General features: G+C 37.8%; 1 protein-coding gene across 4 annotated transcripts in view; it reads right to left on the minus strand.

The window, feature by feature from the left end:
• The window catches only part of RTN1 (reticulon 1), a 216,728-nt gene that overhangs the window by 15,937 nt on the left and 173,606 nt on the right, over positions 1-27,185 (minus strand). The window contains exon 1 of one of the 4 annotated variants that reach the window (XM_026000594.2): positions 9,108-9,417. The exons of the other annotated variants lie outside the window; for them this stretch is intronic. Within the exon in view, the coding sequence (XP_025856379.1) occupies positions 9,108-9,168 (61 nt within the window). The 5' untranslated portion in view covers positions 9,169-9,417. Of the gene's footprint in view, positions 1-9,107; positions 9,418-27,185 lie in introns of those variants that run through there. 4 annotated transcript variants of the gene reach the window in all.

Here is a 27,185-nt window from a genome sequence, read left to right on the forward strand (position 1 = left end):
TCTTCCTTTAATATCCTTCTAATGCAGAAAAGTCATATGAGACCTTAGACACCTGAGTATATATACTCGCTAAGCATCCTCACAAAGGCAGGTAAATTACTACTGCTTTGCCAATTATAAAAACTGAAGTTACTTTGCTAAAAACCAAGGAACAACCCGTTGGCTTTGAAATGAGAGATCAGTGCGCCCTATAAATTGCAAAAATGGACTGGGTTTGGTGATCTCATCACAGTACCCAGACCACAGGTGCGAGCCTGCCTGGGGCTCACCTGGAACTAACAGTCAAGGCTGACCTGGCAGATTTGGCAGACTTGAAGAATGCTGATTTCAAATGCAGAAATCACTGCTACCCTTATTTCCATAATCCAATCAAGGACAGTAAAGAAAAATAGAAGTGATCCAAGGTTTGATTTAATAGCTAACTGGAAATGAAATGCTATGTAAAATTTCTAGACAGAAAGCCCTTTGCTGCTGTCCAAAATTTTTTGGTTTAGGAAAATATTTTATTTTTAAAAAAGATTTTATTTATTTTTTTCATGAGAGACACAAACAGAGAGGCAGGGACACACAGGCAGAGGGAGAAGCAGGCTCCCCACGGGGAGCCCGATATGGGATTCGATCCCAGGACACTAGGATCACAACCTGAGCCAAAGGCAGACAATCACTGAGCCACCTAGGTGCCCTAGGAAATCATTTTAAATGTATTCAATTATATGATCCAACGGTGGAGCAGTATTCAGAAAAAATGTACGAACTGAAAGACAGCGGTGCAATTATTCATATTTTATTACAAGGCAAAAATGTGGTACAGGTAGATAATACGAAATGGGAATAAACTGTGCATGATCATTTGCATTATTGCACCATATTCCTAGAAGTATTTATTTATATTTCATTTTGGTCCAGTAGAGATCTCAGGCAGCATTGTACCACTTGCTATGTGACCAGTGAAGGCTACTTCATAAAAGGCCAAGTGAGAAAATCCTGTTTTTATATATAACACCAGTGTTTCATCAAAAAGATTGCTGAAAAATGATATGCTGTTGACTCTAGCTTACTTTTCAGCAAGCTTCCACTAACTGACTACAATACTTGACTAACTTCTGAAAAGAATGAGAGGCTTGAAAAACCTCTGTTCTTTACAGCCCAGCATCCAAAGCAGTGATGGCCAGTTTCTCTGATTTTCAGGGGACCAACAAAATATCACCACACAAACGTTAACAAGAGGAAACAGTAGCAGCTTTCTCTACCTTCATTTTCCCTCATTTTGCCACCAAACTGGAGAAACATGATGGGAATCGATGTAATAAAAAACAAAACTATAAACATGCACAAAGATGACATCTCCTAGTCAACTACTCCATGAGTTTCCTTTGCCATGAAACAATCTCCTACATAAATTTAAACTTTAAATGTTAATTCAGGGGCCCTGAGCCCAGGTTTGGCTGGGGTGGCGGGGGGGGGGGGACTGCTGGAAGGGAATTTTGTTCGTAAGACATCTGCAGTGATTCCCTGCAATAAGATTCACCTTCAGATGAATACATTTACAATACATTTTCCAGGCCTTCCTTCTCACCACCTGAATGCAGCCAATATGACTGTCAAGAAAAAATGCCAATACTCTTATTTCTAGATGTTTATGTAATTCTGTGGATATTTTGAAGGAGGAGATCCATTACACCTGGTGTTCTGTATGGACAGAAAAAGAGCACAGCATTTAATCCACATGCTAGTTCTAACCACTGGGGACTGCATTCTCTCTGTGCTATGAAATTAACGCAATGGGGCTTAGGCCAGTGGTCACCTTGAAAGGGGGGACCAGGCCAGGAAATGAAACAGCAGGGCCCAGTATCTAAGACAGTGTGGCCAGCTGCTCCTGCTAAATCTTTTAGCAAGTGGGCTCATTTGGAGGGGTCTCCACAGGGCACTGGCATCTAAGGTAGAGATGGCCATATGGAAAGAGAGATAGGCTTCAGGCACATAGTGGCTGAGGGAAACACACATAAAGATGTGCAAAGCATTAAACAATGGATCTCCTTATGTGATTTCTGTTTTTTAAGCTTTCTGGCTTGATCAAAATAAAAAACTGTTCATTTGGTTTGGTTGGTGGTAGTCCATCATAATTAGCCACAAAATCCTGTCTGGACCACACCTTAAAATCCATCATCGTATTGGAATAGAAAAGAACCATGGAGGTAGACAGACTATTGCTTCTTTATAGTAACTGGATATATTTAAAATTTTTTGACCAAGACCACAATGATAAAATGTTTCTTGATCTAAAAGGATAGGGAAAAGGAATGATCTCTCATTGTACCCTGTTCAATTCAATAAATCATTATGTCCTTCTTGACCTACTATATTGGGTCTGCAGTTTGGTAAAATGTTTTTGAAAGCAAGACATGTTAATTGCTTAATGGATAGAACTGTAATAAAGTCTGAAAATTAAAACTTGTTGCATTTGTACTTTTCATATCTTCAAAATTAACATCAGTTTGGGCAAAGAGCTTGTAAGTAATGCTTGAATTATAAGGCAACCTCACTTAGATTGAACTTAAAAATATAGCTTAAACATATTTGGAAAACATAGAACTCTATACTGCAAAGTTCTAAAACTCCTAACACATTTCTTTTTATTTTATAAAGATTTTATGTATGTATTTCTTCTAGAGAGGGAGAGGGAGAGGGAACATGCATGAGCAGGGAGAGGGGCAGAGGGAGAGGGAGAGGGAGAGAGAGAATCTCAAGCAGACTCCATGCCGAGTGTGAAGCTCTACACAAGGCTTGATCTCACCACTCTGAGCTCATGATCTGAGCTGAAATCAAGAGGTAGATGCTCAATCAACTGAGCAACCCAGGTGCCCCACAAATTTCTGATCTTATTTAAAAATATATGCTACAAATTTGAAATACATTTACAATGACCAAGGTTTTAGTGTAATTATTAATTGTCATCTAGGTAAAAGATTTCAAAGAATTATTAATGTCAAATTCTTAGCTTTCAAACTTTGAGTTTAATTATAAGGCAATCATTTTTTTGAATGGTTGTGTGTACTTTCATAAGAACTGGAAAGGTAACAATATGTAAATATTAATACATGGCCAAATGTGTACACACCTTAGGAGATCAGGTTGAGAAGGATGGGAAATTTTGTGGTGATGTACATTTAATTATTTCCAAAAAGAGAGGTGATATTCTGGAAGTTATCCACCTACATTAACTTTTGTTTGTTGGATTCAGTGAATTTTAACATTTAATTCTACTATAAGGTAATTTAAAATACATCAATTACTTCACAGATTCTGTTCCCAAATATATTAACTAGCCTAGAGATGAAAGAGAATTGAATAAGAAATATAATTTCAAATATAAAGAGGAAATGGGAGAGGAGGGGTCAGGGAAAGGGAGAGAGAAAGCAAAGGAGAGAGGGAGAGGTAGAAAAAGGGAAAGAGAGAAACCTTTTCAAAATAAGAAGGAAGGGCCTTTTCATTAGGATGCAATAGGGATCTATCATAATCCTAATGATTTAATAATATAGTATCAGGAATATTATTGGTTTTTTTTAAAGATTTATTTATTTATTTTTATCCATGATAGACACACACACACACACACAGAGAAAGAGAGAGAGAGAGAGAGAGAGAGAGGCAGAGACACAGGAGGAGGGAGAAGCAGGCTCCATGCCGGGAGCCCAACACGGGACTCAATCCCAGGACTCCAGGGATCGTGCCCTGGGCCAAAGGCAGGCGCCAAACCGCTGAGCCACTCAGGGATCCCCCAGGAATATTATTGGGTTTTTAAATGAAATAAAAATTCATGGAAATCTAAGAAAAATCATAGATTTGAAGATGTGGATTTAGATTATCATTTTTGTCAATCTTTCTCACCCATGATGGATCTTTAAGAAAAAAAACTTAGACCCTGCAGAGAGTCCATTTGTATAATCTAAAACCAAAGCATGAAAGTAAAAAAATTATCCTGATCTATTGATGTTTATCATAGACTTTTTCTTAATTTTAGGAAGGAATAGCTCATACAGTAGAGAAACGTATCTGAAGTTCAGCAATTTCAGTTTCATGTCAGTTTCCATTAAATTACTTCAAATACTTTTTGAGACATATACAATCTTGTTTTATAAAAGCTGTTTTTGTTGCCAATGGAGTCCTCTAGCCTCACATTACATGGCATGGAGATAATGGACAATATTCAGCAAATATTAATGCTGATTAACTCTAGGTGGTAGGACTTTGGGCGATTTGTGGCTTTCATTTGAACCTCTCTGAACAAATGGAAATTTACATAATGTGTATGTATCTTTTAGAAAAAGAATAAAGCCATTATTATCTCCCTAAACTTTGGAATTTTCCCTTATAAAGGGAAAATATTTTCTCTTGAAAATAATCATGCATTGTGAAAAAGTAGAGTTTCATTTTTCAATGGAGTCATAACTACTTGTATTTGGTATATTATCTGTATAATGAGAGTTCTCTTTCATTAAAAAAAAAAAAAAAAGTCCCAGGAGCACCTGGGTGGCTCAGTTGGTTAAGTGCCTGATTCTTGATTTCGGCTCAGGTCATGATCTCAGGGTCCTAGTATAGAGCCCCATACTGGGGCTCCATGCTCAGTATGGTATCTGCTTACGATTCTCTCTCTTTCTCTCCCTCTGCCGCTCCCCGTTGCCCGCCACACCTCTCCTCCCGACTCATGCTCAAGTACTCTCTCACTTTCTCTAAAAAAACAAAACCAAAAAACAAAAACAAAAAACCCAGATCCTCAGCTAAGCCAGTTTCCCCACTGGATCTCATTAGAATCTCCAGAGAGGGAGTTTGCAAGTGTAATACTTATGTTATATTTGTACAGTATTTTAATGAGATTGAATCCAAATAAAAGGTGTGTGATAAAAGGTTGTATTGGCCTGCCTTTATATAAGTATTATCTTTACCAAATGCCAACTTCATAATACTAGCATTTCTTTCCATTTCTGCCACTAAAACAGACATTTTTTTCCTGTGTATTCTGGGATGTTGGCTGTTTTACAACTAGCACTTTTCAGAATGGACCACCTTAAACAGTTGTTCCACAGAGCACTGGTGTAAAATATTCTATTTTGTAAAACACCAGAAATAAGTTATATTTAAGTTATATTCTCCGGAAACGGTTTTGCCCTTCATTAATATTTTCCACACTGGGAAAGCTGTAACTACAGAATGCTGCAACACAGTTAAATGGGAGTGGACCAGTGGCCCCAAATACGTGACAAGCATCAAGCTAGTCTACCAAGCATCCTGTCAGGTAAATTTGTCAAGTACAGTGGTATCTATCTTTGGTGCTCAAATAGAATGGTATGAATGAATGCTTTTGCTCAAGCTTTGTTCCCCTGCTACCATACTATTTGGATTTAGGCAGTACGATAAAGTCATTAAAAGCATAGACTTTGCCTTATGTTTGGGACCCAGTTAAGTCCTAGGCAAATTCCTGGCCCCCTCTGCTTCAAAAAGATTCAGTTTCCCCCTCTTTAAATTGGAGTAAGATAATCATCTCATGAAAGCTTAAATACACATGTAGCAAGAGTTTAGGATAGCTACTGTGACATAGCCAATATTTGCAGAGAATTGGGGATGATGAATTGATGATGATGGTGAGGATGACAACAATGGCATAGGCTGATCAAGATCACTCACTCATAAATTGTGCTATCTGTAAAGGAAGAAACTATGTTAAAAATATCTCGGCAGAGGTCAATGGAAGTTCACTCTATAACTCAGCATGAGTAAAAGATGTGTAGTGCTGTTGTGGGAAGAGTTCTGGATTTGAAGCAGGCACCTTTTCACTACTCAGTTCACCACTTATCAAAAACCTTGGATAAATCACTTAACCTCTTTAAGCCTCATGATGTCTAAGAGTAAATTGTAAAGCTCCGTGAGAAGACATTTGGCAAAATAAAAAACTCCATAAATGTGAGGGGTTATTAAGCCAATACAATCACTATTACCTACATAATTCATACTCTTAGAAAAATGAGAAAGTCATGATCTACCATTGTGGCAGATGGTAAAGCAGTGAGAAGAGAGGGGTTCTGTGGTCAGACAGCCTAGGCTTGAATCTAGCCTCTCCTGGCATTTCTAGCCATGTGTCTTGGTGGAGGCCTCAGCTTATCACTTATAAAATGAGATAATAAAATTTACACATCACAGGATTTGTGAGGATTATATGCAATGATGCAAGTAAAACATTCAGCAAAAGTGCTCCCAAAATATTAGTATTATTGTGATCTGTAACATTACGAGCTATATAGGTGTTTTATCAGGTTACTGTTTTATTCTGCTTTTTCACTGAGTTGGGTGGGCTTTGGTTTATTAACCAATATTGGTATCATTTTTTTTCAACTGGAAGTAGAATCTTTGTAATGCATGCATTAGTGTATTAATGTTCTATAATGTATTACAGACTCTTTGTACTAGTATAATGTGGACTCTCTTCAAATGCTCCTATCTCTAGCTGAAATCTTATATATTAATAAAGTAAATATAAGGTTTCTTTTGCATGTGTGCTAGTTCTTATGACAATTGTATTACTTCCGGTAGAGTCTTCATGAAATAGTCAATGGGCTGCAGTCTCTCCATGGGATGTTTAATAATATGGACAAAACCTGAATTTCACTTTCTTTATTCCCCTTTCTTCCCCAGGCAAAACTTTCACCTGTAATCCTTCTGGAGGACATTCTCAACAATGTTACACTGCCTCGTGCCACCGCATTCAAAGCTGCCTAGATCACACCCACTTCATCATTTGTCCACCGGACCCTGCTCTGCTGGGCTACAGACTGGTCTCATTAAGAATCATTACACACCAGTGGCTTCAACCCTGATTCTGTGTTAAACTCACTTGAGGATCTTTTTAAAAAAATACTGATACCTGACCCAATTGAATCAGAACCTCTAGGGGTGGGGCCCAGGCATCCTTTATGTTTTTAAAAGCTCCCCAGGTGATACTAATGTGTAGCTAGTGTTAAGAACAGCTGTTTATGATAATGAGGGAACCAAAGTAAAGAAGATACATCGAAAATGCCAAACAAAAATCTTATTATAGATTTTGTTTAAACGAAAAGTTCCCTTAGTGGAAAGAAAAAGGAATAATTTACTTCTTACTGTTTCTCTTTCATGCCTATAACCCACCCACCCAGTTATTAGTCAATTTTCAAGATAATGGCTTTGTTCTATCTGACAAAAGGAAATCAGTGGTACTGAAGACGACCAAAGGTCATGGAGTGTAAAAGAACTTCAACGATCTTGCATTAATCTTCACAAGTAGCTGTAGACTGAAAATGAAAATGATTGTCTTCAATAGACAAATGATGACATTTGTGTTATTGTCTGGTTATAAACAGCCATGCATCTTTTTAACCCCTGCAGTGAGAAAATCAACTGAGGCAAAACACATGGGATTGAAATGAAATAGTGTCTTATGCAAATAAAACAGAAAATCTGCCATGTTTTGGCATCTACTTTTGGTAAGAATAGAAGAAACCCAGAATCACTGTCTAAAAACCAACTTTTTTTAAATGTCTTTGCGTTCAACTAAACTTGCTTTATATCAAGCCATAGTTGTTTGTGAAGTGTGTATATCAAATAAACTGATGAGTCTAACACATAAGAATGAAACGTCACCAAGCATTTTCACAACTGCCTTCTGGATAAAACATGCGATTTCATGTTGTGTCATCATTCTCTACAATTATGCCCTTAAACTGCCATACATTTCTTATTTCCTTGCTTTCACATTTATTAGGCTCATTTATTTACTTTTCACAGTTGTATCTCCAAAAGACCCACATAATTTCAACTCAACTGTTCTATTTTATGTCACCGCCACCCAAACCCACGATTAAGAGACAGAGCAAATGTGTTCTTAATTCTGAGGTTCATGTTTACTTCTGCCTTAGCTTAAAACATTTACTGAAGAAAAATCCTATGTGGTCCCTAGAGACGAAAAGCCATTCTACTCTTTGTGATATAAAATGACAAGGGGAAGATGCCAGGCTGAAAAAAAACTCAGCTTCTGCTCCAGACTATTTTTGGTCCCCTGAGGGATGCGGGGACCCTTCAGGTTCAGTCAAATGCACCTTCTTCAGAACCTTATTTGTTAAATATTGAAAGGCCTTTCGTCTTACAGACACCCGAGTTTCCCACCCACCTTTTCATTCTTCCAAATTCTCCCTTTCTCCTCATAATCTCAAACCGAGCAAGGTGGAAGAGAGAATCTTAATGTAACAAAGGAGAGATGGATGTGTGAAGTATGAGGCTGAATAAAAATGGCTGAAGAGCAATCCAAGCGAGGCTGGAGGGTGGCCACACCCAGTGCTAATATGGACTGTTTCAAAATAAATCTGTTATACCGGGGGGCACCCCGCACTGCTTTTTATGCCTCCTCCATTTGCTCCACAGATACCCACTATTAATAAATAGGAGTTACAGGTTACCCCCACGACAGACAAAACCCCTGAAATATCTCAAAGTGAACCATCCTGATAGGTGGCTGCGCCATCATATTTTTCAGGATTTCCAGAGCTAGTCTGCATTTCCAGGCTCCTTTGTGTGACCACAAATAACAACCCTGAAATGGGTGTGTCCTCTTAAAAGGATGCACTAGAGCCCTCTCACTTAATGGCTCTACCAGGAGATTCCAACCTTTCGGCAGAAATCAAATGCACTGGGATGCACGGAACAATAAGAAAGCATTTTTAACTCCGGGGATGAGAAGAGATTAAACAGGTACTGAACGATCAACGGATCCCAAAAGAGCTCCGGGAGGAGGCAACTGATGCATTATTTAAATTTCTAGCGTTACAACAAGAAAACAAAGGGGTTGGGGGTGGGGGGTTAAAAAAAAAAAAAAAAAGGAAAGGAAAAAGAATCCAAACACCATCCATTTTGATTTTTGACATGACAAGTTTACTCTGCCCCCCTTCCCCGTTCCCCCCCCAACAAAAATCTCTTGGGTATGAAGCATGCAGAGGTCCCACAGGTGAAATGATGCACAATGGCCGAGTCCGGGTCCCGGGCTTCCCGTGCACCGCAGGCATGCACTACCGAAATAAAGAGAATACCCTGACTTTTCCAGTTGCTCCACACACAGTCCATCTTGGTGGAATCGGCCGTGGCCTGCATGGTGCGGGCGTCGGGGGCTGCCGGCGCTGTCCTCGGGGGCGCGGAGCGGGCGCTCAGGTCGGCGCCCCGGCTGCAGCGGCAGGGCTCGCGGTGGCCGCGCGGCTGCAGACTGACAGGCTGCACCAGCCGGCGCGCGGCGAGGGGCGGGCGCGTCGCGAGCGCCGCAGTCTCCGCCGCAGCGAATCAGCGCGGCGCGGCCCCGGGGCTGCCCGTGCGCACGGGGCTGCGGCCGCCGCTCGACGCCGGAGCGCCGGCTGGGCCCGCGGGCCGGCCTGGGGGCGGGGCTGCCCTGGGAGGCACAGGAGACGGGCGAGGTGTGCGAGGGAAGAGGAGGGGAAAGGGCCAAGGGAGAGGATCAGAGTGCGGCACTTGGGCTGTTCCTGGGAGTTCTTGACACAGGGAGCGTATTCTAGAAATTTCTTAGACACCCGAGAAACCTGTAGGGTAAGAGACGCAGGTGATGGCAGTGCACGTGGCGGACTTCCAGCAGAATGCCCCCCTCTAATTGTCCTCTCTCTTCCCCATATCTTTACATTCTGGCCCCGACTTATTTGGAAAAATTAAATAAAAAAAATTATTTATCTATTCATGAGAGACACAGGCAGAGGGAGAAGCAGGCTCCCTCTGGGGAGCCCGCTGGGGGCTCGATCCCGGGACTGCAGGATCAGGCCCCAAGCCAAAGGCCAGTGCTCAACCCTGAGCCATCCAGATGCCCCCAGACCCTATTTATTTTAATTGCCTGGTATCTTCCAGGCAACCGCCAGATCTCTCCCTCTTTATGGAATGTTCTAGGCTATCCAAAACCTTTGTTGGCAAGCCACAATCACTGGAAAGACATCCTGTTGCTGCTCAGTAGGTCTTGTGTGTTTCTCCTGCCGCCTGTCTTCTCCAGCTCACTTTGTGGTTTGAATGAATGAATATCTATCAGGATGAGGTGGCTGTAGGCTCAGGTTCAAAGCCCTGGGACTCCTGCACAGATAGTTCTTGGTCACTGCACTGACACTGCGAGAGGTCAGTTGTGGGGACATCCAAACAGAACTCGGGGAAGCAAAGGGTATTTTGCCTCAATAGCATCATCTTTGGGATCGAATGTTGGGGGCAGATGGAGGTGGGCTGTGTGTATCATTTGGGAGATACAAAGTTGGTTTCCAAACCCCTTGAGTCAAGAGATTCAAGTCCCCCGTTACAATGCAGATGTCAATGGGAGGAGATCAACAGTGGGTGGTGACCTATTTAAATTTGGCCATGAAATTCTTTATCAGATTATACATCAAGGCCTTGAGAGAATGAATGGACAGGGGATAGGTGCAATTTGATGAGGAAAAAGTAGAGATAGCACACAGAAAGGACAGGAGTTTGGGTATTGTCTGGGAAAGACAGTCCTGGTGAAGGTACCCTCAGGAAGACAAAATCTAACAAGGGGCCAGAGGACACCTTTGGAACCACAGGGGCATACAGAAGGAGGAGTTCCCATTTTATTTGCTGTGGCATGACATTAGCGGTTACACAGCATTTCTGTCTCTCCCTCAAGGAGAAATGGAGCCTTCACGATTCTTCCACAGTTCCCAGAGAGGTTCCTTGCCAGACCCAAATCTACATTTGCACATCCTGCAGCAGGAAGGACTTAAAGACCGTAGTCTCAAGGTTATGCTTCTAGCTATGATTTATCTTTCATTTTATGAGCAGCATACACTTTGAAATGTGATCTTTGGGATCATGTATATTCTTTTTAGGATGCAAGCTTCTAGAGAAACCGAGCCTCTCTCCATAGCTCTGTAACATAACTGAAATTACTAAGGAAGTTTAATAAGAAAGATCAGGAGGATGATTTGGCACTTCTGAGCTGAAGTCTCCAAGAGGAAGGGGTATCAGAGCTACCACGGGGCTGACAGGAAGGAATAGAGTTATTACAAAGCACTTTTCAAACTGATGTGCTCTAGTTGATTGTGTGTGTGTATATGTATACATATATATGTGTATGTATATATACATATATACATATATATACATATATACATATATATACATACATATACACACACGTATTTTTATTTGTATATGTGTATTTCCAGCCCCACTCTGAATTTTTTTTTCATCAACATGGTCATGTTTGGGAATTCAGTCAAAAAATACTGAAAAAGATCTGATGATCCTACCAGCACTGAATCCTCACTGTGAAGTAGGGCTCGACAAACTAAAAACAGGTGGGGATGAAATTCAGAAGGAAGGGTTTGCCATGTGGGCTGCCTATGCTGGCTACTTTTGAGTTGAAGACCTTTGGCACCTCGGCCACTAGGAGGCACTGCCAGTCCAATGATAGCCACGGTCATCAGCCCTGAGTCCAGAAGGTGCCCCCCAGTTAGCCTTAGTGGTGAGTATTAAGTGTCTACCACTTTACCAGAGCCACCGTTCATTGCTAACCTGACAGTCAGTACTGGGCAGCAGGCTAGGGCAGGACATCCCTGGCAAGGGAGAACAGGCGGAGGCCGGCTCTCCCTCAGGTGGTGGGGAGCTATGTCAGACGTCTCCGGCCACACATGTACATTGGCCACAGAGCTGACCTTGGAATGTCAGCTTCACTGAAAGACCACATTCCTTTTAGCCATGCTGAATCTGAAGACAAAAAAAGCTTGATGATGCCCCAATAGTCAAGAGAGCAGTTTGATAGTTGAAGGTTGAGGTAAGGGGTCTGATACCACAGAGATTCCACACCCATGAAATAAGAACTGGGGGGCTTTCAGTTAAGGCATAGGTGGTAGAAGAAACATAAATGAATTTATTAAAGAAAAATCGGGCAGAAAAGTGTGAAGAACTTGACTGAGAATTGGAGGAGGGGGTTCTGGGCATTAGACCTACTTACAAAAGTTAGTTATGTGGCCTTCAGGAAGTATTTATCACCTTCCTCTCATAATGAGAAATGAATTACACAAATGAAGTATAGCTTTAGATTTCTGTTTCTATGAAATAATTTGTTTCTTGAAGACATGCTAAAGTGGGCACTTTCTTTGCACAAGTCGCCACACAGTATTAATTGAAAGCTCTTGCCAAGATCAAAATGATAAAATGGGTAGAAAAGATATGTAAATTGTCCTTGAGTGGTGAAAGAAAACAGAAAGCAAAATAAAGCTTGCTAAAAGCGGGCAGGAACTGCCACTGTCTTTAAACCAGGAGAGAACAGACGGGCTTTGTACACAGCCAGCTCAGAACTTGGTTTAGGTGCCTGCCAGGAGAGGAAGTGATGTCTTTAGTTTTCAGGATGAAATCATGCTGTAGGCATTCCGTTCTAAGGAAAAACAAAATAGTCAAGTTTTGAAATCTCATCTCAGAGAAATGTTAAAGACTACCATGCCCAGAGTGGCTGTATGGCGTCTGTTTTTTTGTAGCCCCGGGATTTTACTGATGAGAATCAGTGACACCTATATTGATACATGTATTCGATAAACATTTGCAGAGCATCTACTCTATTCTAGATACCGTTCTAGGCAAAAAGCAAAATTACTATTTTTAAGAAGCTTATATGCTAGTAGGATGGGCAGATAATAATAAAAGAGGCAAATGTATATTTCACTTGTGGACAGGTGTACAGAGGGAAATAAAGCAGGTAAAGGGGATAGAGAATGGAATGGGGTGAAAGCTTACTATTTTATGAGGAGGGCCAGCAAAGGTCTATCTCATAAGGTAAAATTAGAGCAGACGCCAAACAAACAAACAAAAAAAAGGAGAAAGACATTAGGCTAAATGGGAGAAGAGCATTTACAAATGCACTGAGTTTCAGGACAGAATGTAATAGCTGGTAAATTATATTAAGCTCATAGAACTCCTTGTTTTTTGTGTGTGTTTTTAATGCTCTGGGAAGTATAGCAATTGGAAGAAAAGGCACAAAACCAAAAAAGTACTTCATTATGATCAAAGAACACCCAGAACTCTGCTTTATGCCATATGGAATAAAGAAAAGTAAAGTAACAACCAATTTGGTACATAATCCACTGCACCAAAATAATGCATAAATTGCCTTCAATTTAAACAACAGATTATCACTTTTTATTTACCAGGTGCTTTCTCATATGGTATATATTTAGTTGTTACAAGATCCCTATGAGTTAGATGGTGTTTACCTTCTTTTTCTTGATTCATTCATCCATTCAATGTGCAAACATTTATGAAGCCCAAACTAAGTGCCTGATTCTATAAATACAAAAGGAATTGCCCACTAGAAACTTGAGTTTAGTGGGGTGGGGGAGTGGGTATTTACACATAAATAGATAAATGCAATCAACTGACAGGTGTATGAGCAGGAAAGAGTGGATACACAATGATTGGGGGAAGAAGAGGCTTCAGGAAAGGCTTCAGAGAATAGATGGTCATAAAGCTGCATTATGAACAAAAAAAGAGAGAGGATCACCAGTTTGAGTGACAGGGCTTTCCTGGCTTAAGATATGGAAATTTAATCACAGACTGATGCAGGGGACAGTAAGACAGATCCAAGTAATAATACCGTCAGTAAATGAAGAAAACACTGCAGAGTTTCAAGGAGAGGAATAACATCTTGAGAAGTTGAGTAATTTATCCAAATTTGGCTTAGGGTTTTCCAGAATCGTTAAAAGACATACATTATAGCCGTGAGCAAGACAGGAGGAAATCAATACCCTGACCTACATCATAGTGAAACTATGCAGGGCATCAAAGACAAGAGGAAATCTCAAAAGTAGGCATAAGTAAAAGACACATTGCCTCAGAGAAACTTGGACCAGCTACAGTCTTTTCATTAACTGAAGCCAGAAGACAATGGAATAATGTCCTCAAAGTAGCGAGGGAAAATAGCTGGCATCTAGAATTCTGTACCCAGCGAGACTAATCTAGGTATATTCAAATGTAAGAAACGAGAGAATTTCCTAACCACAAACCCTGCAGAAAAAGCAACCAAGGTTGGCAATTTTGGCAGAAGAAAACTGAACTCAGAAGAAAGAAGGGAAATGCATGAAAGAAGGCTAAGTGTAAAAATTTGTAATGGCTAATTTGAGGGGTTATAAAAGAAAGGAGAAATTAAAGTAATAGACAAAAATAGAACATAAGGTAGGAAGGAGTGATAAAAGTAAGAGCATCCTAATGTCCTAGTACTATTCAGAATATTAGAGATATTACTTTTTTTGAGAACTTAATTTTAGACTATGAAAAGTCAAATTTGTGGGTTAAACCTTTAAGGGTCACTGCTAGAAATAACTAGAACATATCACTTCTACATGAATAAAATGTATAAACAAGGTAATTAATAAATTAAATTGAAGTCAGGAAAAGAAAAAAATGAGAAGCAAAATAAAGAACTAGTAAATAGAAAGCATAAAATAAAGTATTAGAAAACATAAATATATACAAATACTGTCAACCAAAAAGATGGAAACACTTAGATTGGATGAAAAAAATCTAGCTAAAGGCTATTAATAAAAGAAAGTTCTAAAAGTTCTAAAACATACTGACACAGTGAAGTTAAAAGTAGAGATGTAAAAGACTATACCAAGGTAATAGATTTTTGGATAATGATCTTGCTAATAAACTCACTTATTAATTTTAATTGTGGATTCTTTTGAATTTTCTATGTATCTAATCATATCTTCTCTGAATAGATATAGTGTTATTTCTTCCTTCCAATCTTTATACTTTTATTTCTTTAACTTAACTGCACTGAATTCCACATACAATATTGAGTAGAAGTGGTAAAGGGTATATATTCTTTGTCTTATTCTTGGATTTAGGGGAAAAGTATACTCAAAATTTGACCATTAAATATGATGTTGCTTGTGAATATTTTAGCTATCTTTTATCAGATTAAGGCAAATGCTTTCTATCCCTAGTTTTTTGAGAGTTTTTGTCATGAACAGTTATTGAATTCTATCAGATGCTTCTACTGAAGCTATTGAAATGATCACAGGGATTTTATCCTTAATTCAGTTAATACATAAATTACATGGATTGAATTTTGAATGTTAAACCAGCCTTGTATTCCTCTAATATATCCCATATGGCTCTGATGTGACATTCTTTTTATATATTGCTACTCAATTTCGAGTCAATTTACCTAAAGATTTGTGTAGACTTCTTCTATCTATCTATATTCATGAGGTCTGTCCTCTTCCTTTCTTTTCTTGTAAAATCCTTAAATTTTTGTATTAGGGTTATGCTAGCCTCGCAAAACAGGCTGACTAGTATTACTTCCCCCTGTATTTTCTGAAAGAAATTATGTAAGGTGGTATTATTTCTTTTTGCAATGTTTGGAAGAATTCACAAGTGAACCCTTCTAGACTTAGTTTTCTTTGTGAGATGTCTTTAAATTATAGATTTCCTTAATATATATGGGATTATTCTGATTTTTAACTTCTGCTTATGTCAATTTTATTTAAGTTTTATTTTCCTCAAATCGATTCATCTATTTTAAATATGTTGTCAAATTTATTGGTATAAATTATTTACATCATAATTTTGTTTTTATAATTTTTAAAAAAGATTTTATTTATTTATTTATGAGAGACACAGAGAGAGAAGCAGAGACATAGGCAGAGGGAGCAGCAGGCTCCTCGCCTGGAGTGGGACTTGATCCCAGAACCCCAGGATCATGCCCTGAGCTGAAGGCAGATGCTCAACTGCTGAGCCACCCAGGCATTCCTGTTTTTATAATCTGAAGGAACTGTAGCCATGTCTGCTTTTTCATTTGTCATATTGGTAACTTTTATGTTTTAATTTTTCTCTTGATTTCTTGATCATCTTATTGGAGGTTGATCACTATTATGAATGAACTTTAAAGAATCAAATTTTCCTTTTGTTTTTTCTCTTTTGTATATCTTTGTATATACTATTTCATTCTATTACTATTATTGTTATTTCCTTCTTTTACTTTTTATTTTTCTTTCATTAGCTCCACAAAATAGAAGCTTAGATTATTTTCAGCCTTTCTTCTTTTCTAATATATTCATATTCATTTAAAAGTATAAAATTCCCTCTAAGCACTGTTTTAGTGGCAACTTACAAGTTTTGATACATTATGTTCATATTATTGTCCAGTTCGAAATATTTTCTAACAGTCACTGTTATTTTTTTTCTCTGGTCCATTGATTATATAGAATCATAAACTTCTGAGGATTTTTTCTAACTATCCTATTGTTTATTTTCAGTTTAATTCACCTGTAGTCAGACAACAAACTGTACAATTTTAATCCACTGAAACCTGTCAAGACTTGTTTTGGAGTCTGGAGTATGACCTATTTGTTTTAAAAGATTTATTTATTTATCTGAGAGAGATAGAGAGCAGGGGGAGGGGCAACGGGAGAGGGAGAAAAGCACTGAACATGGAGCCCGACTCAGGGCTCCATCTCCCGACCCCAAATTCATGACCTGAGCCACCCAGGTGTCCTGAATATGATTTACTTTGATATATGTGTGAATTGGAGATGAATGTATATTCTAAAGTTTTAAGGGTGTTCTATAAATGTCCATATGGTCACATTGATTAACAGTATTATTCAAATAATCTACCTCCCTACTAATTTTTTGACTGTATGTCTGCCAGATATTGAAATAAGTATATCCAACATCTCACTTTCATGTTGATTGCTCTATTTTTCCTTTCAATTCTGTCCATTTATATAACTTAATATATATCGGGGTCTTATCAATTTAGAATTATCATGTCTTACTGTTGAGTTAACCCTTTTATCATTATGAAATAATCCTCATCTCTAGTATCACTCTTGACTTAAAATTTAGTTTGGCTGATATGGATATATACACAACAGCTTTCTTTTGGTTGGTGTTCACATGGTAAGTCTTTTTCCATCCTTTACTTTCAAACTATCTGTATCTTTTTATGTTCTTAAAAACAGTATATTCTTGGGTCTTGTTTTTAATTCAGGCTAGTAATCTTTGTTTTCTTTAAGGTGAGTGTCAAGTCAATTTACATTTAATATAATCATTGATATGTCTGGATTTATGTCCATCATCCTGCTATTTATTTCTTATTCACCACATTTCTTCTTTGCCCCTTTATTCTGCCTTTCTTTAAAAATAAGCAAGCATGATTTTTGTTAATCCATTTATTTCCCACAATAATCTTTAGTTGCACTTTTTATTTTTATTTTTTAAAAGATTTTATTTATTTATTCATGAGAGACACAGAGAGGGGGCAGAGACATAGGCAGAGGGAGGAAAAGCAGGCTCCATGCAGGAGCTTGATGCGGGACTCAAACCCAGAACTCCGGGATCACATCCTGAGCTGAAGGCAGAACGATCAACCACTGAGCCACGCAGGCATCCCTGGTTGCACCTTTTAAAATACTTTGGTGATTAGCTTACAATGATAACATTCATCCTTAACTTCCTGGAGTCTATCTTATATAGTACTTTTACAATTTCCTATGCAATTAAAGAATCTTAGAATTGTGAACTCCATTTACTGCCTGCCACTTTTAAACTAGAATTGTTGTTATAAACACCAAACAACATAATAATTTTGTTTTTAAAAAGTTGATAGTATTTTACATTTTTTCACATATATGCTTTTTCCAATGTTCTTCATCTCGCCCTACCATATTTCCATCTGGGATCATTTTCTTTCAACCCAAAGAATTTTTTTTGCTATTTCTTTCAGTTCTGGTCTTGGCAACCAACTCTCTCAGCTTTTTTTTTGTCTTAAAATACCTTTATTTTCCTTTCATTTTTGAATGGTAGTTTCACTGCACAAAGAGCTCTAATTTGGCAGATTTTTTTTCTTACAGCAATTTAAACATTTTATCCCACTGATTGTCCTAGTTTTGGTTGAAAAGTCAGCAGTTAATCCCCTTGCTTCTTTGAAAGTAATGTTTCTTATTTTTATGGCTGTTTTAAAGATTTTTATCTTTTGCTTTGGTTTTATGTAGTTTGATTACAATAAGGTTATATTTACTTTGGTGTCTATGGATCTTCTCAAATCAAAAACTGATTGATGCCTTTATCAATTTTGAAAAAAAATCACATCCATATTTCTTCAAATATTCCTTCTGCCCCATTTCTCTCTCCTTTCCTAGAAATTCAATTATTCATAGGTTCAGTCTTCTGACAAGTTTCTTATACTCTATTCTTTCTTTCTTTCTTTCTTTCTTTCTTTCTTTCTTTCTTTCTTTCTTTCTTTCTTTCTTTCTTTCCCATTTTGGATATTTCCTATTGAGCTACCTCTGAACTCACTAATTTTATCTCCTTCTGTGTCCAGAGAGCTATTACATGTAGCTAACTAAATTTTAATTTCAGAAATTTTATTTTTCAGTTCTAGAATGTTCATTTCATTTTACTTTTATAAATAGCTTTTCTCTGTTGAAATTATCCATCTTTTTATCCACTTTCTTTCACACATTTATAATAGTTTTTTAAAATACTTTAACTTCAATATCCAATTATCTATGGGTCAGCTTCTATTATCTGTCTTTCTAAATCTCAGTGTAGTTAACATTCAATGTTATATTAGTTTCAGGTGTATAATATAGTGATTCAACAATTCTATATATTACTTAGTGCTCATAATGATTAAGTATATTCTTAATCCCCTTTTCCTATGTCTTCTATTGCCCTACCCACTTCCCCTCTCATCTCTTTCAGTTTGTTCTCTATAGTTAAGAGTCTGTTTTAAGGTTTGTCTCTTTTTCTCTTTTGTCTTCTATAGTCCACATATGAGTAAGATTACATGGTATCTTTCTCTGACAGACCTATTTCACATACATTATACCCTCCAGATCCATCTCTATTGTCTTTTTTGATGTTATTTATCATGATCATCTCCAACCACTTGGAATAAAATTAGAAATAGATAACCAGGAAATTTACAAATTCACAAATATGTGAAATTTAATCCATACACTTCTAAATAAGCAATGGGTCAAAGAAGAAATCACAAGGGAAATTTAGAAATATTTCAAAATGAATGAAAATGAAATAAATATTCAGAGTAGAGCCAAAGTAATACTTAGAGGGACATGTATGGCTGTAAACGCCTATGATAGAAAAAAAAAGTCAATAACTTAAACTTCTGTCTTAGGAAACTAGAAAAGGAGAACAACCTAAACCCAAAGCAAGCGTACAGAAGAAATGATAGAGATTACAGTGGAAATTAATGAAATAGGAAAAACAATATTGAAAATCAATGAGACCAAAAGTTGGTTCTTTAAAAAGATCAACAAAGTTGACAAACGTTTAGCTAGAATGACTGAGAAGAACAGATAAAACTCAAATTACTAAAATTGGCAATGAAAGAGGGGACATTGCTACCAACCTTACAGAATTAAGAGGATTATAGGGAAATACAATGAACAACTACAGACAAATTAGATAACCTAGATGAAAATGAACAAATCTTTAGAAAGACGTAAACTACCAAACCTGACTCAAGGGGAAGTAGAAAATAAGAATAGATTGAGATGAAAAGACATTGAATTAGTAATTTTAAAACTTCCCACTAAGAAAAGCCCAGGTCCAGATGTTTTAACTAGTGAATTCTACCAAACATTTAAAGAATACTTACATCAATCCTTTACAACTCTTCCAAAAATAAGAGGAAGTAGGAAAACTTTCCATTACACTCGATGAGGTCACTATCACCCTGATAAAAACCAGACAATGGCATTATGAAAAAAAGAGAGAATTACAGATCAATATTCTTTATGAATATAGATGCAAAATTTCTCAACAAAATACTGGCAAACTGAATCCATCAATATATAAAAAAAAGATACATTATGATTAAGTGGGATTTATGCCAGTGATAAAACAGCCAATGTAATACACCAACCAATGTAATACACTATTAACAGAATAAAGGACAAGACCCACATAATCATCTTAATGCAGAAAAGGACATTTGAGAAATCAATCACCCTTTCATGATAAAAAATGCTCAAAAAACTAGGAATAGAAGGAAACTTCCCTAACCTGATAAAAAGAAATCTCAAAATAACCTCACAGCTAACTTAGTGGCAAAAGATCAAAAGCTTTCCCCTTCAGATCTGGAGCAAGGCAAGGATGTTTGTTCTGGCAATTTCTTTTGATATTGCACTAGAGATCCTAGCCAGGGCAATGTAACAAGAAAACGAAATAAAACTGATCCAGATTGGAAATGAATAAGTAACACTATCTCAGGCAAAATTATCTTGTATATAGAAAATTATAAGGAATCAAAAAAAATATTTAGAGGCAATAAACAAATTTAGCAGTTTGCAGGATTTAAGATTACTGTACAAAAACCAACTGTATTTCTACACACTAGCAGTGAACAACCCAAAAATGAAGTTAAAAAAAGTTACATTCACAATAGCATATAAAAGAATAAAATGCTTAGGCATGACTTTTAACAGAGAAAATGTAAAGCTTATACTTTGAAAACTATATAATATTGTTGAATGAAATTAAAGAAGACTTAATTAAATGGAAAGACATTTTTGTTCATAGATTGAAAGGCTTAATATTGTTAAGATATAAGCAATATTCCCCACATTAATCTACAGATTTAACACAATCCCTGTCAAAATCCAAGCTAAGTTTTTTTTCTTTCATAAATCAAGAAATTAATCCTAAAATTCGTATGGAAATGCCAGGGACCCATGACAGACAAGACAATCCTGAAACAGAATAAAGTTGTAGGTCTCACACTTCCTGATTTCAAAACCTACTACAAAGCTACACTAGACAATGTGGTCAACACAGTGTGCCACTGGCATAAGGCTAGACATATAGGTCAGTGGAATAAAATTGAAATTCTCAAAATAAACCCTTTTATATACAGTCAATTGATAATCAACAAGGATGTCAAGACCATTCAAGGGGCATAAGAACAATATTTCAACAATGGTGCTGGGACAACCTGCAATACAAAAGAACAAAGTTGGACACCTACCTTATGCAATATACAAAAATTAACTCATAATTTATCAAAGACTTAGTGAAAGAGATAAAACTAGAAATCTCTTAGAAGAAAACAGGCAAAAATTGTCATAACCTTGGATTAGGCAGAGGTTTCTTAGATACGACATCAAAAGCACAAGGAACAAAAGAAAACATAGATAAATTGGACTTCAGTTTTGATAATTTTTTTTTACTTCCAAAAGAAACCAAACCACTCTTGTGCATCAAAGGATACCATCAAGAAAGTGAAAAAATGGGGACATCACCTCATACCTGTCAGAACGGTTAATATAAAAAAACACAAGAAACCAGGGTGCATGGCTGGCTCAGTCAGAAGAACATGTGAATCTTGGTTTCAGGGCTGTGAGTTCAAGCCCCACACTGAGGGTAGAGATGACTTAAAAATAAAAAAATAAATAAAACAAAACCATGTCAGAAACAAGCGTTAGCAAGGGTGTGGAGAAAAAGGAACCCTCCTGCAGTGCTGGTGGGAATCCCAACTGTTGCAGTTACTGTGGAAAATAGTATTGAGGTTCCTCAAAAAATTAAAAATAGAATTATCATATGATCTAGTAATTACAGTACTGGGTATTTACCCAAAGAATATGCAAACACTAATTCACAAAGATATATGCACCCTATGTTTATCACAGCATTATTTATAATAGCCAAGATATGGAAACAGCTCAAGTGTCTGCTAATAGATTAATGGATAGAGAAGATGTAGTGTATATAAACAAAAGCATATTATTCAGCCACAAAACAGAATGAAAGCTTGCCATTTGCAATGACATGGATGGATCTAGAGAGTATAATGGTAAGTGAAATAAGTCAGTCAGAGAAAGACAAATACCGTATGATTTCACACATATGTAGAATTTAAGAAACAAAACAAATGAGCAAAGAAAAAAGAGACAAACCAAAAAACAGACTCTTAACTATAGACAACAAATTGATAGTGCCAGAGGGGAGGTCGGTGAGTGGGGGGGATGAGTGAAATAGATGATGGGGATTAAGAGTACAGTTATCACGATGAACACTGAATAATGTATAAAATTGTTGAATCACTATATTGTACATCTGAAACTAATATAATACTGTATGTTAACAGTACTGGAATTAAAAAAAAGATTATATGCAGTTAAAAAAAGATTCCTTCTCCAGATGGCTGCAAGGCTGCATCTTGGCATGAGGCTTGGTGACCAGAGTGGGAGCTGGAATTAAGCCTCATTTGCCATGTTGGCCAGGCACTCTTACAAAGGGCACAACCTGGCAGCTTTGCATGGCAGCTTGGATCACTACTTAGCCCACCCTCCAAGCCAGCCTTGTTCTCTGTCTCAGCCTCTCCTGACAGCACAACTGTGGCTCCAGCCAAAATTGCTCTCTGGAGCTCCTTGACAACCTGAGTTTATCGCTGTCCTTTTCCTGGTCCTTCCTTCCCCTCACATTTCTCAGAATTTCTATTGCTGGACATAACTTGAATTCGTTTCTGCAGTCTGCACATTTCCACTCGACCAGGGACATAACTCTATTTGCAGACTTTCTTCTTCCTAGGGATTTTCATTCCTGCCCTCTAACTATGAGTGGCCCCAGATTTTAAGTTTCTTTCATTGCTACCTGTTGGTCAGTGGCTAATTGTTTATATAATAATGTTCTCTCTCTCTCTTTATCTCCTTCTCACTCCCCGCCCTCACACACACACCCAATAGCTTTTTCAGAATCTCTTGCACAAAGCAGTGGCAATTAAGCCAGGTATTAGCCAATAAGATAGAAAGTCTGTTGGAGGGCTTCTGGGAAAAATTGTTTTCCTGATGAAAAAGCAAGGAGGAGAACTTGTTTCTCACTCTGCTGCTTCCCGATTTCTTTGAGGACATGATGGTTGGAACCACTGCAGCCATCTTGTGATCATGAGGAGAAGGCATGATAACTGTAAATGGTATAGTGCCATCATATTGTGGCTGTGTTGAGCCATCAGTGTCTCTGGTATCACCTACTTCTACACTTCTTATTAAGTGCACACTCAATGTCCTTTTGGTTCACACTGATACTAGTTTGGATTTTTCTGTCACTTGTAGCCAGAAGCATTCCTGCTGACAGACTGAGGTTATATATATATATATATATATATATATATATATATATATATATATATATCAGGGTTAACACTGGTGTATTTTTCCTGGTCCCTCATTTATTATATAGACTTCTTGTTCCAGTGAAGAGCAACAACACCTTCTGTCTCCATATCCTACACATGATCCTCACCATGAATGAGTTAGACATTTTCAACATTTTCTTCGAAGGTCATCATTGACCACTTTGACAGAAAGCTACAGAATAATTAAAGAAATCGGTTGCTATTGAAAAATTGGCCTTGTACCTCAATATGAAAGAAACATTTTCAATAAATCATTTAGCATAGAAAGGAGATACTGATGATTTTGCAATAGTGCTTTATTAGCACAAAGTCACCACACACACACAAAAAGTTTCCTCTGCTGAACATGCACTAATGAACAAGGACCAGAAACTGGATTAAAAATGATGATCTCATTAAATATTTACAGCACAGCAGTAAATTTTGCAAACAGTTACAATTTTGCAAACCACCCCTAACAGATCTAGAAGGAAAATTTTAAAAAATGTGAATGTGAGAGCCCAAGAAGCCACTGAAGTAGCACTGAAATGTTTTCTCGGTAAGAGGCAACCTGAATCCACAAAACCAGAGTCTCACTAGTTAAGGTTTGGAATTTCAGAGGAGGGCTTTGTGTTAGGAAAAAAAAAATAAACAGACAAAGGACAAGGACAGTCAATTATTGTATAGAATGAGTACCAGAGAAAACCCACTGCAAAGTTCTGTGGCACACAGCCATGGGAGCTCAAAGGAATAAAAACACCACTACTGAATCAAACGCTTCCTAAACTATGAGCATCTCTTCACCCTTAGCTAACCTAATAATCATGGAATTTCCTTTTTTAAAAAAATGTGTTGGGTTGTATCTGTGTTATAGTGAGTCTAGAAGTTTCTGGGACCAGAAAGGTATTCTTTCTTTCAGAATAATGCTCATAGCGAGTCCCAGGCAAAAAACTCATGTGAGGTGAATTCTAAAAGATGCTTATAAGGACTTTGTTCTTGTCTAGTGACCTTGAAGGAATGCTTTTGAAGTTGGTTAACTGAAGATCTACACAGATGAGTCTTCTCATAGGGCTACTGATTGCAGAAATACACTCATGGCCACTTCTTGATTCAGCGTCAGTGTTCTTAGCATGGACTTCTGTGGCATAAAATATAGAGCTGTGCTCCAACTATATTCTTGTTTTTCCTTTGATCTAAGTGATGATGGCTTTTAAGAGTCTTGAAGGTTAGAGACACTGACTTAAAAATAATTCAGCAAAACTGACATCTGATGTTATACTTGAAGTTAAAAGAAATCAGGAGTGTCTTGACCAGTCTCCTTCAACCACATGTTTTAGCAGCTCCATGGAAGTACAGCACTCTCTCAGCCCATTCATGTGATTGAACAAGAAAAATATGTGCTGGTATAAGCTGAATATGTGTATGTATACTAAGTCATTATGCTCAAAGAAGGTAAATGATATCCCATTATCATAAATAATGTCTAGTATATTTTTGCAATGTATTTTGAGTCATGTCAGAAGGTGTTTAGTATAATCAAGAAGTAGTTCCCTTGAATGCTCCTAAGTATCAATATGGTTATTAACCAAGTCTTCTTCCTCTTTAAAAAAAATATTTTTTTGCTTATTTATTTGAGAGAGAGAGAGAGAGAGAGAGAGAGCTCATGTGCAAGTGGGGGAGGGGCAAAATGTGAGGGAGAGTGATAATTCCAAGCAGGCTCCATGCCCAATGCGGAGCCCACTGTAGCTCAAGCTCAGGATGGAGGTCATGACTTGAGGCTGAAGTATCAAGATTCAGATGCTTAACCAACTGAAATATCCAGGCGCCCTAACCAAGTCTTCTAAGCAATTCCCATTAAAATATAAGCCACTGGGCAAGTTATGTTTGCACAGTATCTTTTGAGGGCTTTGCCACCTAGACCACCACGCAGAGCCATCAGCAGTGCTGTCATAGTGAGCACACACGCCCCCATCCTACCACAGTGAGCACCCTTCCCCCATCCTACCATGCTTTAAGTAGCAGACTCTGCAGCAGTACACACTGGCTCAGTCTGTGTTTCATATATACATGGGGAGGAGAAAAGGCTGTTATTTAGGTTTTTAAAGAGATGTTTGTCTTGTAAAGCTACATGTCAAAGAGTCAAATCTGTGAAAGGGAAAATGTCCAGTGTCAGAGTTGTCCCTCTTTGAATATCCTTCTTTATATAGCCTTACTAGATGTGCGGAGGATTCTAATTTCCTATTTTTAACCTCCGTTGAAGACAAACCATCAGGAGTTTGTGGAGAAGAAGTCCTTATTCTTCCTTTTGCAACTGTCAGATAATGTGGAATGAAGATTAAATGTAACTCATACGTAAATCAAAGAGCAGAGAAAAACATTCCATGTTCCAAAGAATAAGAATGATACCAAAAGTAGCACACGTTCATTAACATATACCAAGCGATTGACACCAGACTAAGCATTTCACATGGACTCTCTCATTTATTACAACATACTTAAAAGGAAGGGCTGTTAATACTCCCATTTTACAGGGGAGGGGAGGTGGCTGAGGGGAAGAGAATCTGGGGCTCAGAGTAGGTAACTTGACCCCGCCCCCAATGCCCCTCAGTGGCAGAGTCAGGTTCAGATCCAGGTTTCCCAGGCTTCAGAACTCCAGCTGTGATCCAGGATACTTTATTGCCTACTGACATTTCCTAACAACCACCCTCTGTCTGTACCAGAGGAGCCAGGGGCTGGGTAAACAAAGAGTCTACAGCTTCTGAACCTGAAAAGGCCAATCCCGAGGTAGGGGACAGCTCCAAGCCTCTACAGAGCTGGACTGGGGCTCAGAATTCAATGAAGAGAGAGGACACGGTGTGTTCAGTGTTATGTTTTGTTCAGTCATTGGCTAACGCCAACAGAATGAAAACAAGACAGCTCAGATATTACATTTCTGACTTCTAGTTCCTGCCTTTCTCTTTCTTGAAATGGATACCATATGACTTGATGCCACAGTGATTAGGAAATGATCAGTTGGATACACAAGTGCTGAGAGTCTCTGAAGTCAGCCTTGCTTTCTCTCTGGACTGTGGGATGTGAATCTAGTCTGCTTAAGATGCAGTAATAGAAGAAAGGGTTCTGGATCAGCCATTTACTGGTCTCACTCTTTCTCACAGTTTGACTTCCCTGCACTCAGATACCTCAGCAGAAGAAAGAAGATAATGCTTACCACATCCAGGTAAATAGACCAGGTGTTCAGTACATAGCAGCTGGTGCCAGTTCAGAAAAGAGTAAAATTAGACAGTGCACTTCAACATAAAAAGCCATCCCACAGTAGTAAGCAAAGTGCAGTAAGTTACCTCAGGACCCTGAAAGGATGTTACTTTAAAACACTGTTATGTTTCAGGGAGAACTACTGTTTTTCCACTACGGTGTTTTGAGTTTCACATAATCCACACAAAGGATACACTATGAGGCAATTTATTTTTCAAATTTATATTGAGGGAGGAGTTAACTTTTGTAAAATAAATTATGCTTTATTAGATAATGATGGCTATTTAACAAATAATTTGGTGTCTAATAAGTGAATGAATACAAAGCATTTTTTTTTACCTTGACTTTTGTTCAATCAGGAAGCTCAAAGCCAAATGTAATATAAAATCAGAGGAACCATGCTAACATTTATCATAGCACGTTTACTTCACTCATTTTTCTTTATGGACTTGGTTCCCTATTTCTTTTTTTACTTTCATTTTAAGATTTTTAAAACTTCTATTTACTTACTTATTTTTAAGTAAGCTACGTCCAGTGTGGGACTTGAATTTAACAACCTGAGATCAAGAATCGAGTGTTCTCCTGAAAGATCCAGACAGGAGCCTCTACTTTCATTTTCTTTTAACTGAAAATTTTTTTACACACTTGTAGATTCACTTGCAGTTTTAAGAAATAATACACAGAGATCCTTGACTACTTTGTGTAATTTCCTCCAATG

Source organism: Vulpes vulpes, chromosome 6 (assembly GCF_048418805.1).
Source record: "Vulpes vulpes isolate BD-2025 chromosome 6, VulVul3, whole genome shotgun sequence".
Taxonomy (NCBI): domain Eukaryota; kingdom Metazoa; phylum Chordata; class Mammalia; order Carnivora; family Canidae; genus Vulpes; species Vulpes vulpes.